This window comes from Phaethon aethereus (genome assembly GCF_964289735.1).
Source record: "Phaethon aethereus genome assembly, chromosome: 12".
Taxonomy (NCBI): Eukaryota; Metazoa; Chordata; class Aves; order Phaethontiformes; family Phaethontidae; genus Phaethon; species Phaethon aethereus.
In genome coordinates this window covers 6,966,670-6,980,803 of record NC_138588.1, presented here as the reverse complement: position 1 = coordinate 6,980,803, position 14,134 = coordinate 6,966,670, and the positions used below count along the sequence as shown (strand labels likewise).

The window sequence follows — 14,134 nt, the reverse complement described above, 5'->3', positions numbered from 1 at the left end:
AAGCCTTTATTTCTGATGTCAGTCGTGCGCTCATAGTTTCTTTTGAGCTGGTGCAATGCTTTTGCAACTTCAAAGTGGGGCCAAGGGTTGTTCCAGTGCTCTTCGCCCTTTCCTCTATGCCTCTCATTTATGTCTTCTAGCAGCTTTTGTAAAATCTAGTATTGAAAAACATAAAATGTCAAGTTTATGTGCTTGGCAGCTTTCATTTAGTGTGCACACATTTTAAAAACACAGTCATTGTTCTGCAATTCTTGCTTTTCTCTTCTTTGAAATATAAAGTAGATCTTCCAGTAGAGTCAGTTTTTGTAGCTCCACTGACAAAAGCCATAATGAAAATAAAGCCGATGTTTTGTTCTCGTAGCCTTACAAAAGTGTTTTTGTAACACTGAATGGTCGTGAACATTTTCAAGAGAACTTTGAATTATACTTAAAGAAAAAGCATTTATGATAGAGAGATTTTAAAAACAGTCTGTTGTATGGAATACTTTTGTGCACCTGTCTTACTGGGTTGCAGAATTTGTAGGATACTCTTTGTGCTGTCACAAAAGATGCATTAGAAAAATAACTTTCTGCTCTAATGCAGTTCATGTCCAGTGCTTGATAACACAGGTACCAATTGGAGCCTAATTTCTTTTGCAGCCACTGGTGCTTCCACCACAGTGTATGCAACTGAAGCCAATGGCAACCCAAGTGCTGACTTCGATCCTGAAAAGGATGAAGGAGAAGTTCAGTACCTGATCAAATGGAAAGGCTGGTCATACATCCATAGCACATGGGAGAGTGAAGAGTCCCTGCAGCAGCAGAAAGTGAAGGGCCTGAAAAAGCTAGAAAACTTCAAGAAAAAAGAGGAGGAGATCAAGCAATGGTATGCTTTACTTCAACCAGTGATTTGGCCTTGGAAGAATCTTTTTTAGCCAGAGGTTTGCAGAGTCATGACTGAAAAGATCTGATTTCTTCTTGCAAAGCATATTTCATCCAAAGCAACTGTTTTCGGTGCATAACACTCATGTCTCTGCCTACTGATGAACATCCCCCCGTATAGAAATGATGTCTGTAGTTGTGGTGTTGCAAGAGAGAAAGGCAGGTAATCCACAATATTGCCACTTCCCAGGCTTGAGAATTGGAGTAGCTGACAACAAGTAAATGGTGCACAGATTCACCTGGCCCAGGAGGTGATGTGAGGGATTGCAGCTTTATTAGTCCTTGTAAATTATGGGCTTGTCTGTATGCAAGTTTTTGCATCAGTGTGTCTAACCTCCCCAGGAACTATAAGGGGAGCTATGGTGTGTCTCCAAAGTGAAAAAGCTGGAGCAGCTTCCATCTCTGATTCTGGTTTTGAGGCTGATTCTTGGAGCAGAATAAGGCATCATTATTTAACAGGGAGGCAGTATGAACATCTATGAGATTTGCTTCTCAGTAATAATTTACAATTATAGGAGGCTTTAAGAAACATGTTATGTAAGCAGTACTCTGCTTCAGCGACTTGTCTGAACGGCAGAACCATGTAGGAAAGTAGAATTTCTTCATGTGGCATCCATGAGCATTATGACAGAAGCATTATAGTCTTTTTTTTTTTGCATCTAGGCTGGGCAAGGTATCACCTGAAGACGTAGAATATTTCAACTGCCAGCAAGAGCTAGCTGCAGAGCTGAACAAACAGTATCAAATAGTGGAGAGAGTAATTGGTAAGTGAACCCAACACTTTTGTAAAGGGGTGAAGTAAGACATGGGACCTTTAGTCTCTAGTGACAGCAGAGTGCATGTATGGCGCTCTCTTCTTCCTTGTCCTGCAGTATCTCTGGAGAAAAAAACTGGTGTTAAGTGTTTTCAGTGTGTGAAATTTCAGGGATTTGAACAGCAGAAATACGGGTTTACAGATTTGTATTTACAAGCTGTACAAATTAATCACTTTCCTTGCCTGGAGTATGGGATGATATATTAGTTTCCAAGGCGATGTTGAAGTTGCTGCTGCTGAAGTTCTTTGACTTCAGCCCTTTGGGTGGAAGGTGTTTGTATCCAAAGCAGTGGTACAGGCCTAGCTTTTGTGAGGACCATTTTCCGTGATGTCGTTGAAGATGTGGTTAGGCTGCAAGGCAGCTCAGGGGTTAGATTTCCATGATTACTTATTAACATTAAAAACAGGACTTAGTGAGCACTTCGGTAATACCACAGTCATGTCAGTCAGAGGTGCCAGCATCCAGTTGCTTTGGGAATTGGCTTGGAGAGCTGTCAAACCTATTTCCATACAATTCCTATGAAAACGCCTGGGATGTGTGGCAGTGACAGCCTGCCTGCCCTGCTCCCTCTGCTGGCTGTCAGCATTCCAAACCCTTCCTTCCCTTCTGTCTCCAAACACAGCGGTGAAGACCAGCAAGTCCACAACAGGACATTCAGATTTCCCAGGTAAAGGAGCATTTTTTGGTCCCTCTAAACTTTTCCTACTAGCTGAGACCTGTCTTGTGGTTGTACGGGTGGTTCAGGCTGCCCCTGTGAACCATGCTTGTGGTTCAGCCACAGAACCACAGTTGCTGAGGTTTGGGCTTTTTTTCATATTTTGCAGCAAACACTCGCAAAACATCCTCAAATGACCCTGAATACCTGTGTAAGTGGATGGGGCTGCCTTATGCCGAGTGCAGCTGGGAAGATGAGGCTCTGATAAGCAAGAAATTTCAACACTGCATTGACAGCTTCAACAATCGTAACAACTCCAAAACGATTCCTACCCGGGACTGCAAGGTTTGCTTGCTTCTCTTCTCATCTCTTCTGTTGCTGTGTTTCTCCAGGCTGGGTGATGACGCCAACAGTGGGAATGTGAAGTTTTGTCAGGATAAATGTCAGAGAACATTTTCCCATCCTCCCACCAGTGTTTGAATGGTTGTTCGCTGTTCTTGTATTGTACTTTAGGCAGAGATAGGAACCCCTTTTTGGTTTCATTTACTCTGTGCACAGTGAGAACATTATGCCCCCTGAGGAGTGAGAGGCTTAATTAATCCTACAAAGTACTTCCTCTTCAGAGGGAGGAGGAAGAGCTGCAGCAGAAATGCAAAGTTTTAATACCAGCTGGATGAAAAAAACAACACACCTGAGAAAAGTGAAAACGTGCAAGATGCTGATATGTTGGAGGAGGTGGACAGAGATAATGGGGAAAAGAAACCCAAGAGCACAAAAAAGAAAGTGGAGCTTGTTCCATCTAATGTGCATTATGTAAAGCTTACTGCACTTGTCGGGGGGACTCACAGCCCTGGTCATCAGAACCAGAGGACAGCAGGCAAAACATAACCCTGTGGAATGGCTATCTGAACTGCAGACATAAGCACTGGCTAGAAAAATGTGGACAGACTTTAACAGATGTAGATGCATAGCTGAATTTTCAACCTTAACTTTGTCTTTTTCTTCAGTGGGCTCACAGCATCTTCTTTTCCAGGTGTTGAAGCAGAGACCGAGGTTCGTTGCCTTGAAGAAACAGCCTTCTTACATTGGCGGTGAGAACCTGGAGCTGCGAGACTACCAGCTGGAGGGCCTCAACTGGCTCGCTCACTCGTGGTGCAAGTATGTATAGATGCTATGTGGTATTCTGGTCAACACTGCAAGTGAGCCATGTTTGGTTTGTGTCTCCTGATTTTTGTCACAGTAGGATCTGTCCCTTTTGTTTTCAAGTGAGGTCTTTACCCCGCCTGCTTCTGCAGCTTGAAGGATTTCAAACGTTATCGTGCCCAGCTACATTGCAGACACCACAAGCAGGAAATATCTAGAGCATGAACTTAAGAAGCCTTGTGGAAAAACGAAAAGTATTTTCCCTGTCTGGGCCTGTTCACGTGCTGGACTTAGCTGTTGTGTGAACCTACTATGTATCAGCCCTGATTTTCCATTGCCCTAACTGAAAAAAAGGTTTCTGGTTCGGCATGCTTACACTGTCATTGAAGTCTTTAAGAAATGGCTGCCTAAAAGTAGGCCACTGACTCCCCTCTCCCTTTGCCTTTGTCCGTGCTTGCCAGTTTGGAGTGATTATAGTCTGTTCCTTTTTGCAAGTTACTGTGCCCCATGCAGTCTGGGTGTCCCTGGGATCCACTTGGAATTATTCAGATAAATGTTCTTTGCACTGCCCCGATTCTGTCCCTGTCGTGGGTTGCTATCATGCTGGTGCACAGTAAATTACTAGTGGCAGAAACACGTGCTCAGACAGAATTTATGTTTGTTCTCTTCATTCTCAGGAACAACAGCGTGATCCTGGCTGATGAAATGGGCCTGGGCAAGACGATTCAGACAATATCGTTCCTGTCGTACCTCTTCCATCAGCACCAGCTGTACGGCCCTTTCCTGGTGGTGGTGCCCCTGTCCACTCTAACCTCATGGCAGAGAGAGTTTGAAGTGTGGGCACCTGAGATAAATGTGGTGGTTTACATCGGAGACCTCATGAGCAGGAACATGGTGCGTAATCAGAAAGCAAAGGGTGTGGGGTTGGGTAGAAAAGCTGGGTGCAAAGCAGCTTCTGTGTAACATGCATGAGAGAGATTCTGCTGGAGAGGCTGATGGATGGTACTGGCAGTCCTGCAGGCAGCTAAAGCTGGTGACGCTGAGCACTTGGGCATAATTCACTGCTGCAGGGACTTTTCTACCTTCTTTGCCCTCTTAGAGTGAGCAGAGCAGTACTGGCTTCTCTCAGAGATTCTAGAAACCAGTACTGCACTGGGCTGAAACATGCTGCAGTGTGGAGTATAGCAGTGTAGAGTGCTTGCCTCCTATGTTCTGAATTATTCAGACAACGAAGCACACAGATGTTGCGGGTCTAGTGGTGTCAATAGTGAGATGATGCATTCATTTGGCAGATGAGAGTAATGTCACAACAGCAAGTTGGTTTGACCTTATTTTGTTACCTATGCAAGGGCAGTTTGAACTACGTGTGCAGTAAAACAAGCTGCTCCTTGGGCATCCTAAGCTTATCAAATGGCACCTTGAACAACAGGGCTTTGGACTTGTTTGGAGTCTCTGGCTATAGCTACACTAAAATAATGAGTGTTAATTCTTTCCTTTCGATAACTTTAGTTAAAATTTGTCTCCCCACAGATACGTGAATATGAGTGGATCCATTCTCAGTCCAAAAGGTTGAAATTCAATGCACTTATCACAACATATGAGATCCTCCTCAAGGATAAGGTGAGTAATGGTCCGAGGATGTTTTTACTTAGACTGTCTGTCACTTGCATAGGGGAAGCCAGCCCGCGACTATTTGGTTTCACCTCTTTCCTCTGTGGTGATGGAGAACGTATAGCTACTATTTGCTGTTGCTTGCCAGTAATGCAGAGGGAATGTGGGACACCGGTTAGAGTGTCTTCACTCTTGTACTGCACAGTTGTGTTATTCTTTTTACTTGTAAGACACCAGGCAGGGCAGTAGCCGGATTTTACCTGTTTTAATTTAGGCTAGTTGAGGACAAAACATTACACTGAACCACTGGCCACCATTAATAATATCTGGATTTTTATACTTAGGAGAAATCTGTCTGCTTAGGAAGTGCTCGTCAGCCCTATTAGTGCATTATTGAGTCCTAGCAGAAAACAAAAAGTTTAATACTAATGCAAAAAAAAAAAAAAAAAAATCAAAAATCTCAGGTTACCTTAACTTTATAGGCTTGTTCATCTGCTCTCCTGCTGCTGCTTCAGTGGGACTAGTGCTACAGCAGGGCCCCAGGGGCATGGAGAAAGGGAGGAGCAGGGGGCTGGGAGAGGACTCTGCTTTCTGGTTAAAGCAAAGGTGGATTACAATAGGTTTACTTGCTGAAAGAAATTTCAGATGTGGCAGGAGAGCTATACAGCATGGGTAATTTTTAACTTTCCTTTCTGGGGAGGCAAAACTAGTTTAGGCATTGTAGTCCCAAGATTTTGTTAACAAGAAACTCCTGTGAGTCCAACTCACTTGGTGGTGGGTTGAACGCTGGGGCAGGACATTCTGGAAAGCACACACTTGGGGTGCTTTCTGACCACGGAGAGAGAGGCATGTGCAAGGTGGTGGGGCTTGTCTGACCCAGTGTCTCCTTGGCGCTTGTTTATTTTTTTTCTTCTTTTCCTCCAGGCTGTTTTGGGAAGTATTAACTGGGCCTTTCTAGGCGTGGATGAAGCCCATCGGTTGAAAAACGATGACTCTTTGCTGTACAAAACATTGATTGATTTCAAGTCCAACCACAGACTGCTGATCACTGGCACCCCACTTCAAAATTCACTCAAAGAGCTCTGGTCCCTGCTGCATTTCATCATGCCGGAGAAGTAAGTCTCCTTTTGGTCCTTCAAAAAATATCTCTGTGTCCATTCTTGTCTGTGAAATAGAGTCAAGAGAGTTCAGAATGGCAGAAATCCCAAATTAAACTCAGTGGAGTTAGAGCAATGAAAGGGGAGCAAACACTGGTGGGGAAAATCAGAGGTTAAGTGACTAACAAGTATTTCTGGCAGCAAATTGAATGGGGAAACCCAATACATGTCTTTCAAATCTGTCTGCTGTCTTAGAGCTGTCTCTAAAAAGCTAAACTTGTTTTAAGCAATCATCTCAACCATTTCTGAGGTTTCCAGTACATTGTGGTTCAGCCACCCTCGCCAACCATTTTATGGCAATCTCTAGGAGTATTGCTCAAGGACAGTGCTGTCTAGCCAACTGTTCGTGTGTCCACATTATAACAAATGTTTTGTTTTCTTTAAAACAAAATGGGCTAAGACAAGTAAGCCCCAAAATTCACCAAAATTATGTTTGACTGCAAAAAGAGCTGTCCCCAAACTTTTTTTCCTGGATCACAGAAGGAGCCAAGGGAAGATTTGAGGTCTCCCAAGCAGAGGAGAAAAGCAGATCTCTGCATTTCAAATGAGCTGTTGGAGAAAGCAGCTATCCAAAAAAGCTTTCAAAGCAGTGTGAAACAGTCCAGTTGTCAAAGCTCTGCCTAGGGGAGGGCACTGTGGACAGCTCAGAAACTGCTGCCAGGTAAATGCCAGCAGGAGACAGCAGAACAGAATACTAGAAAACCTGGAATTTTGGGTCCTGGGAGTCAGCGTGGAGCTCAAAGATAAGATGTGAGGAAGGCACCTAAGCCTAGAGAGCTTCTAGCTTTACCAACAGTCTGTTCAGTTAGCCAGAGCAGAGTGAACCTTTTATCCTCCATTGAATCTCCATCAAATTGATTATGTGTCTTGTGCAGCGGGAGCATATCTGGTAGATGATGTTTGGTGTGATAAGACAAGAGGTATTCTGACCCCTCTCTGCTCCTCATTTCTGTTGATAGATTTGAGTTCTGGGAGGATTTTGAAGAGGATCATGGAAAAGGTAGAGAGAATGGCTACCAGAGCCTTCACAAAGTCCTGGAGCCTTTTCTCCTACGCAGAGTGAAGAAGGACGTGGAGAAATCTTTGCCAGCCAAAGTGGAGCAGATCCTCCGTGTGGAAATGTCTGCTTTGCAGAAACAGTATTACAAGTGAGCAATTTAATAAGTTACTGGGAATTCCGGTAGAAACGAGCACATCTTTCGATGTGCCTTGGGAATATGTTTCAGTATACTTTGTTCTTCAGAATGCAGTGTGACAGCCATCTCCTGTAGCAGCAGGGGCTTCACAGTAGGAATCTGAGGTAGGGCTGTGTGGTATCTTTTCCTCTGTAGTAGTCTGGAGATGCCTTTTTAGTGTGATACAGTTCAGCTGGCCAGTTTTGCAGGACAGGGGCAATGTGGGTTTTTTGCGGGGGGAGTAAAGCACCCCACAAAATTGTCATGCTGTTTAATGTTAAACTGTAGTAATATCAAGAGGAAAGTAAGATCAGGGTTTCTAGTGAGGAAACAGCAGCATCCTGTAGAAGTAGTGAAGAGAGATAGAAGGAGGGGACTAGACTGATGCCTGAACAAAATGTCCCTGAAGGTTTTATTCCTCCCAGGTTCCAGCATGCCCAGTGAAATGATCTGGACTTTTTGTTTTCCTGCCTGCAGGTGGATTTTGACAAGAAACTACAAAGCTCTATCAAAGGGAACAAGGGGGAGCACATCTGGTTTCCTGAACATTGTAATGGAGTTGAAAAAGTGCTGCAACCATTGCTACCTTATCAAACCTCCTGAGGAAAACGAGAGAGAGAATGGCCTTGAGACCCTGCAGGTGGGCAGTGTCTTTGGTTACCACCTTTTTTTCCTTAACTTTCTTCTTTCTTCTGTTCTCCCACCAAGATAAGATCTGGTGAAGCTTTAGCTTCTGCAGCGTCTTCATTAGAAATAGTCCTCACAGCTAAACCACTTGAATCTCCAGCCTTCCGCTTCCACTGTAGGCAATGTTTTGTGGCCATCTTGAGTGGGAGTTGCATGCAACATAAAATCTATCTTGGATGATTAATTTTGTATGTGGTCTCTGCTGTGTAAATCCAAATGATTTGATTAGAGATGTACAGGAGAAGCATGACCCCAAAAGAACCAGATCTCTGCGTATCTCTCTGTAATGTACATAAGGGTAAGGTTGGAGAGCATCAGCTGCAATGACGGTTACTTCTTCAGTCTCTGATCAGGAGCAGTGGAAAGCTAATTCTCTTGGACAAGCTACTGACCAGACTGCGGGAGAGAGGCAACAGAGTGCTGATCTTCTCCCAGATGGTGAGGATGCTGGACATCTTGGCAGAGTACCTGACTATCAAACACTACCCTTTTCAGGTGAGAAACGTCAGCATGGAAGCCAGTGGGGTTCACTTGAAAATTCAAGAAAATGCAGAGGGAGCCTGGGCAATGGGAGTCACTGAGTCTTCCAGAGGCTGGTGGCTGGGATTACAGGTTGCACTTGCTGAAATACACTGAGGGAACTGGGAAGTCCCTTCACTTCAGTGTGGCCCCATCTTTGCAAAACGCCACCTCTGACAGGCCCCTGCTTTGGCCTTTGTCCTGTGATAAACCCAGAGAAGAGGATAGCAAACGCAGAGACCCTGGCTGGGAGCCTGTAATGGGAGCTGCAGTGTCACCTGCTGTGTGACTGTTGCCTGAGCATACCCCACCTCTTGCCCTCGCAACACAGCGGGCTACGGCAGTGCAGTTATTTTTAATTGGCGGTTATTTTTAATGATTAAATGCTTCAGGCAGGGAAAGGGGGCTGTAGGGCTCCCAGAACTTGGGTGCAGCAGTTCCTCAGGGCTCCTTTACCTTCTTTCTTTTATCATTATTGTTGATTTTTCCAGCGCTTGGACGGCTCGATCAAAGGGGAGATCCGAAAGCAGGCGCTGGACCACTTCAACGCCGACGGCTCTGAGGTACCACAGTTGGGGCTGTCCTACCTCAGGAGGGTCTGGGTGGGCTGCCCACATGGCAGGTGTTTATGGCTGAGCTGTGGGTTGTGACTGCCAAGAGGGGCTTAATTCAGTTCATTTCTTTTTATGGGACCCCAGATGCTTTTAAAGACACAGATATAGCAGGTTTTGCAACCAGCCATATTGCTTATTTTAAATCTCCCACATCCAAAGAACAGGGCTGCAAGTCACGTCTCCAGAAAGTCCCTAAGAGGCTGGGAAGAGACAGAATTTAACAATTCTCTCCCCATGGTCTGGGGAATGAGATGGTTGCTAAATGATTGCTCCAGTCTGAAGCTGGTTTTGGATATGAAATGGCAGAGGCAAAAGGGGGATTTTAAATGTTGGAAGGCAGTGGAAGCTTGTGTTGGAGGTGAAACTCTCCAGTGTAATAGGAGAGGGCATCTCAAGCCTCCTGTCTGGGCTTGCTGACTCACAGTGACTGGTGCAAGGCACTTGTTTTGTGCCACGGTCAGCCCCGCCGTGAGAAATACCTTTCATCACTCCAGAAGTGTGGACTGGAGGGGGATTCTTGGCTGCCACAGGAAATACAGCTAGATACTTCATGGTTGTGGGAAAGGTAACAAACAGAAGTGAGGAGGAGACAGCAGTGCAGGTGGGAAAGGAGCAGGAATGCCCACAGAATCTGCCATTTCCCTTCTCCTGTGAGCATCCATGGGGGCTTAGGCATCCTGGCTCTAACCTGGCTCCCTGTGCCCTTGGGCAGTGACTCAAACAGTCTGTGTTAGGAGCTGATCTCACCCCCAGCGGGCTTCAGGCAACAAAAAGCACGTGTTTGCCTGCTGCCTTTGTAGGAGTCTGGTGGGCAGCGTGGTCTGACCTTCAAAAGTGACTCCAAGGTGCTCTTGCCCCGAGCTGTTTGTGTTGCTCTCCCATAATGATGCATGCTGAGCCCTTCCTGGAACTCTTCTCCCTGCCAGCATCACCTCACTTGTGCTTTGACTTAAAGACCAGTGATACTTAGCCTGCGTGAGCAGGGTATGTGGGAAGGAAATCTTTTCTCTGCTTTTTTAAGATGGAGTGCAACAGAGCCCTCCCTCAGTTTCCTTCCACAGCTTTGAAGTCACCATTGCTATTTTATGTCCACAGCTACAGGCTGGCTAACTCCTGGATGCTTTTTTCTTTCCCCCAGGACTTCTGTTTCTTGTTGTCAACACGAGCTGGAGGGCTGGGAATTAATTTGGCCTCTGCTGATACTGTTGTTATCTTTGACTCGGACTGGAACCCCCAAAATGATCTTCAGGCTCAGGCTCGGGCTCACCGGATTGGACAAAAGAAGCAGGTCGGAAGAGTTACCTCGGTTGTTTTTCTCTGTGGCTTTAGTGTGTGCATCTAAACAGGCTCCCACCTCAGCAGAGCTTCTGAAAACACAGTCTTTTTGCCCCCAGTCCTGACTCCAGAGAGTACTGCCAACCCAAGGGAAGCTCATTTAAAAGCCAGAAAACAAAAAATCAGCCCAGATTTGCCGGATGCCAGGTCTTTCTGTTGGCTTTGGGTTATGGGGTGGTTGAAAACCAAGAAAACCAGTGGCATTGCACTTCTCAGCCTGGTGGACTCTGTTCTTTCTTGTCCTGAAAATCTTAAAAGCAGAACATCTACCTTTACTAGGGTTTTATTAGATATATGAAAAGTTTGATGCTAGTTTGGATTTAGAGTTGACTGTTTCAGAAGATTTTTACTATGTGCTTAGACATACAAAATCTGTGTTAACCAGCCTGATATTAACTGATCCCCCTGAGATACAAAAGAATGTGCATGTGTCTATTCTAAAAAGACACCTCTGTGCATGAAGGGACCATATCAGCAGACTAGTCTCCTGTGAAACAACTGAGTGATGCATCGATGTGTCAGCAGAGCATGTTCAGGTCCAGGAAATAGCTCTGTTCTTTTTTTACGTTTCAGGTGAATATTTACCGCCTGGTCACAAAGGGTACGGTGGAGGAGGAGATCATTGAGAGGGCCAAGAAGAAAATGGTGCTGGATCATTTGGTGATCCAGCGTATGGACACCACTGGCCGAACTGTTCTGGACAACAACTCTGGGCGATCCAAGTAAGTGATTGTGTCAGGAGGCAGAAATGTCTGGTACAGTATGTGGCATAACCAGCTTCTCCTGCTGGTAATTACTAATATTTATTTGATAGGGTAGAGGGCCAGAAGGCTAGTAAATAATGGCAGCTTCTACTGATTCGGCTTATGCAACCATTAATTTGGACACATAAGATAAATATGATCAGAAATAAAAAACTAGTTTTAATGCATTACTTGTTTTTCCTTCTGTCTTCCTCCCAGAGATCATCCTAGTTTGAGGGAACCTGGTGGTGGAACAGCTGCAATTTGTCAGTGACCTCAGACTCTCCCCATTTCCCCTCCCAAGTAGATGGAGGTTGCTCCCTTTACAGTAGTTGTCTGTGCTAGAGCAGGAAAGATATCAATAAAAAAAACTTTTTTATAGTGCTGGGTAGAAAACTTACTCCTTGCTTTAATTAGGAAAAAACTTTGGTATGGTTTTGTGCTGTAGCAGTGCTAACTTAACATCTGAAAACACATATTCCTTCTCGTTTCTTCTTGCAGCTCAAACCCTTTCAACAAAGAGGAGCTGACAGCTATTCTGAAGTTTGGAGCCGAAGATCTTTTCAAGGAGCTTGAAGGGGAAGAGTCAGAGCCTCAGGTAGTTGGAAATCGCATAGCTTTTGTAGTCCTCCGCATGGGGGGATTGTGTGTGTTTGCTCCCTCTTTGTACTTGCTCTGTGCATGAGAGCAGGTCAGTGAATAGGGCACATGTGAGTCCAGAGAAGCTGAAGGAAGAGAGCTCTGGGGTTGGGGGATCAGGGGGTTGAGGAGAGCCTTGTTGTTGGGGGTTAAATAATAACGGTCACCAAGATAGTCCCTTGGCTCCTGAGGACTCATTAGTTCATTACAGCACAGCCTGCTGAAAGCTCCTCTCTCTGCCTCATCTGAGCACTTCATCAGCATCCTTTTTTGGTTGTTCTTGTGGAGAGGCAGGAGTCAGCACAGTGAAGTCAAATATGTTGCCGTCTCCTGCCTCAGCACAGCGTTGCTTGACAGTTTAGTATCAAGTGCTTTGACCAGTTCTCTTGATGGCCTCAGTAGCAGAGCTTCCCCCAAGGGAAACAGTCCACAGTTAATACATCTCACTGTCTGGAAATTTTCCCTGCTGCTCAACCTTGATGCTCCTTTTCTTCTAGCCTGTCACCTTTATTTATACTCTTTTGTACCACTTGACATAATTCATCCCTGCCCTTGGTGATGACACCCCGCAGATATTTGCACTTTATTTAGCTATTATTAGCTACGTGTTTAGCTATTGCACCCCACAAGTCTGTTCTCAAAACCTTTTATTTCCTGCTGTGCTCGGCACCCTCCGCTTTACCACTCTTTCTTTCTGACTGGTAGGAGATGGACATTGATGAGATTTTGCGTCTGGCTGAAACACGAGAGAATGAAGTGTCCACCAGTGCCACCGATGAGCTCCTCTCCCAGTTCAAGGTATGGACACCTGGCTCTGCAGTGGGGTGCGGGAATGTGGCGCTCTACATCTTGCCACGGTGGTAAGGTCAGTAACAGGCAGGACAAATCAGAACTGGTGAGAGGTGACCCGTACAAAGCAGTTTGCTGAGGGGTTGCCTGGGTGTGGTACTGGGGAGATACATAGGTATTAATTTAATTTCAAATAAATGGTTTTGAAGGCTGTGAATAAAATGCAGAATTTACCAAATTTGGAAACAAAAACGATAACTTACAGAGGCTCAGCAGTACTACTTAAACTGCACGTACTTCCTCAAAAGCTGTTAGCTGAAAGACATGGCAAGGAACCAGGAATGCAGTGGCATAGGGATCAATTTATAAAGTAGTTATGGAAATGCTGGCAAAATTCCTGTGAGGAAGGAGTTGAGGCTTAGCAGACAGCTCTGAGGTATTCCTGCCAGAGAAGGGGATTTCTAAAAGTGTTTCTTTGCTTATAAAAGGTGGCCAACTTTGCAACCATGGAGGAGGAAGAGACAGAGCTGGATGAGCGGTCCCAGAAGGACTGGGATGATATCATTCCAGAGGAGCAGAGGAAAAAGGTGGAGGAGGAAGAAAGACAGAAAGAATTGGAGGAAATCTACATGCTGCCTCGTATCCGGAGCTCAACTAAAAAGGTATAGCCCATCTCGAGGACCTGAGAGACAGGAGGCAAGAGCTGGCCTTCTTGCCATCCGAGTGCTTCTTTCCCTCCTCCAAAGTTGGAGTAAAGCATGGAAGTAGCACACTGTCCTCTTGTTGGCATCATGCATTGGGCCCATGGTTTGTAATGCAGTGTGATGGCCCAGACTGGGTTCGGTATAGCTCATCTCGTCTTAGCAGACGAGAATAGAGAAAATAAAATAAAGAAAATAAAGAGAACCCGTAGTGAGTACAGGGCAAAATATCCGACTGTATAATGCAGATTTTTCTGCGGTTTGTGCCGTTTTCTGGCTGTTTGTCTTCCTTGGGCTTTCTAGCTCCCTGGGCTGCTGTTGCTTAAATGTGGCTCTTGCAGGCAAAAGGGATGGTGTCTTCCCAAGTTCTTTTTTTAGGTGATGGGATCTACACCAATCCAACAGAAAGCTGAAGCTGCAAGGAAGCTCTGCTGGGATATGGGACTTTAAGGGGTTATGAGCTCTTCTCTGGGATGAGCTGGGGAAAAACATTAAAGTGAAAACTAGAGAGATGGATAATTCATATTGGATGATTCCAGATTAATTTCTGAAGTGTCCTGGTTTTCAAAACAGCTTAAGGGACTGTGGCACAAAACTACAGTAATCAAGATGTTTTAATGTATCTTATAC

The 14,134-nt window shown here is 45.1% G+C and overlaps 1 protein-coding gene across 1 annotated transcript in view; it reads left to right on the top strand.

The window, feature by feature from the left end:
• CHD2 (chromodomain helicase DNA binding protein 2) overlaps positions 1–14,134 on the top strand; it is a gene marked incomplete at its 3' end in the record, with an annotated part of 53,330 nt that overhangs the window by 26,878 nt on the left and 12,318 nt on the right. Inside the window, exons 8-24 of the mRNA XM_082005460.1 lie at positions 640–865; positions 1,585–1,685; positions 2,359–2,403; positions 2,561–2,736; positions 3,425–3,549; positions 4,212–4,428; positions 5,065–5,154; positions 6,070–6,260; positions 7,262–7,450; positions 7,955–8,117; positions 8,507–8,659; positions 9,175–9,246; positions 10,436–10,585; positions 11,206–11,354; positions 11,877–11,973; positions 12,720–12,812; positions 13,292–13,465. Coding sequence (XP_081861586.1) covers positions 640–865; positions 1,585–1,685; positions 2,359–2,403; positions 2,561–2,736; positions 3,425–3,549; positions 4,212–4,428; positions 5,065–5,154; positions 6,070–6,260; positions 7,262–7,450; positions 7,955–8,117; positions 8,507–8,659; positions 9,175–9,246; positions 10,436–10,585; positions 11,206–11,354; positions 11,877–11,973; positions 12,720–12,812; positions 13,292–13,465 — 2,411 coding nt within the window. The remainder of the gene's footprint in view (positions 1–639; positions 866–1,584; positions 1,686–2,358; positions 2,404–2,560; positions 2,737–3,424; positions 3,550–4,211; positions 4,429–5,064; positions 5,155–6,069; positions 6,261–7,261; positions 7,451–7,954; positions 8,118–8,506; positions 8,660–9,174; positions 9,247–10,435; positions 10,586–11,205; positions 11,355–11,876; positions 11,974–12,719; positions 12,813–13,291; positions 13,466–14,134) is intronic.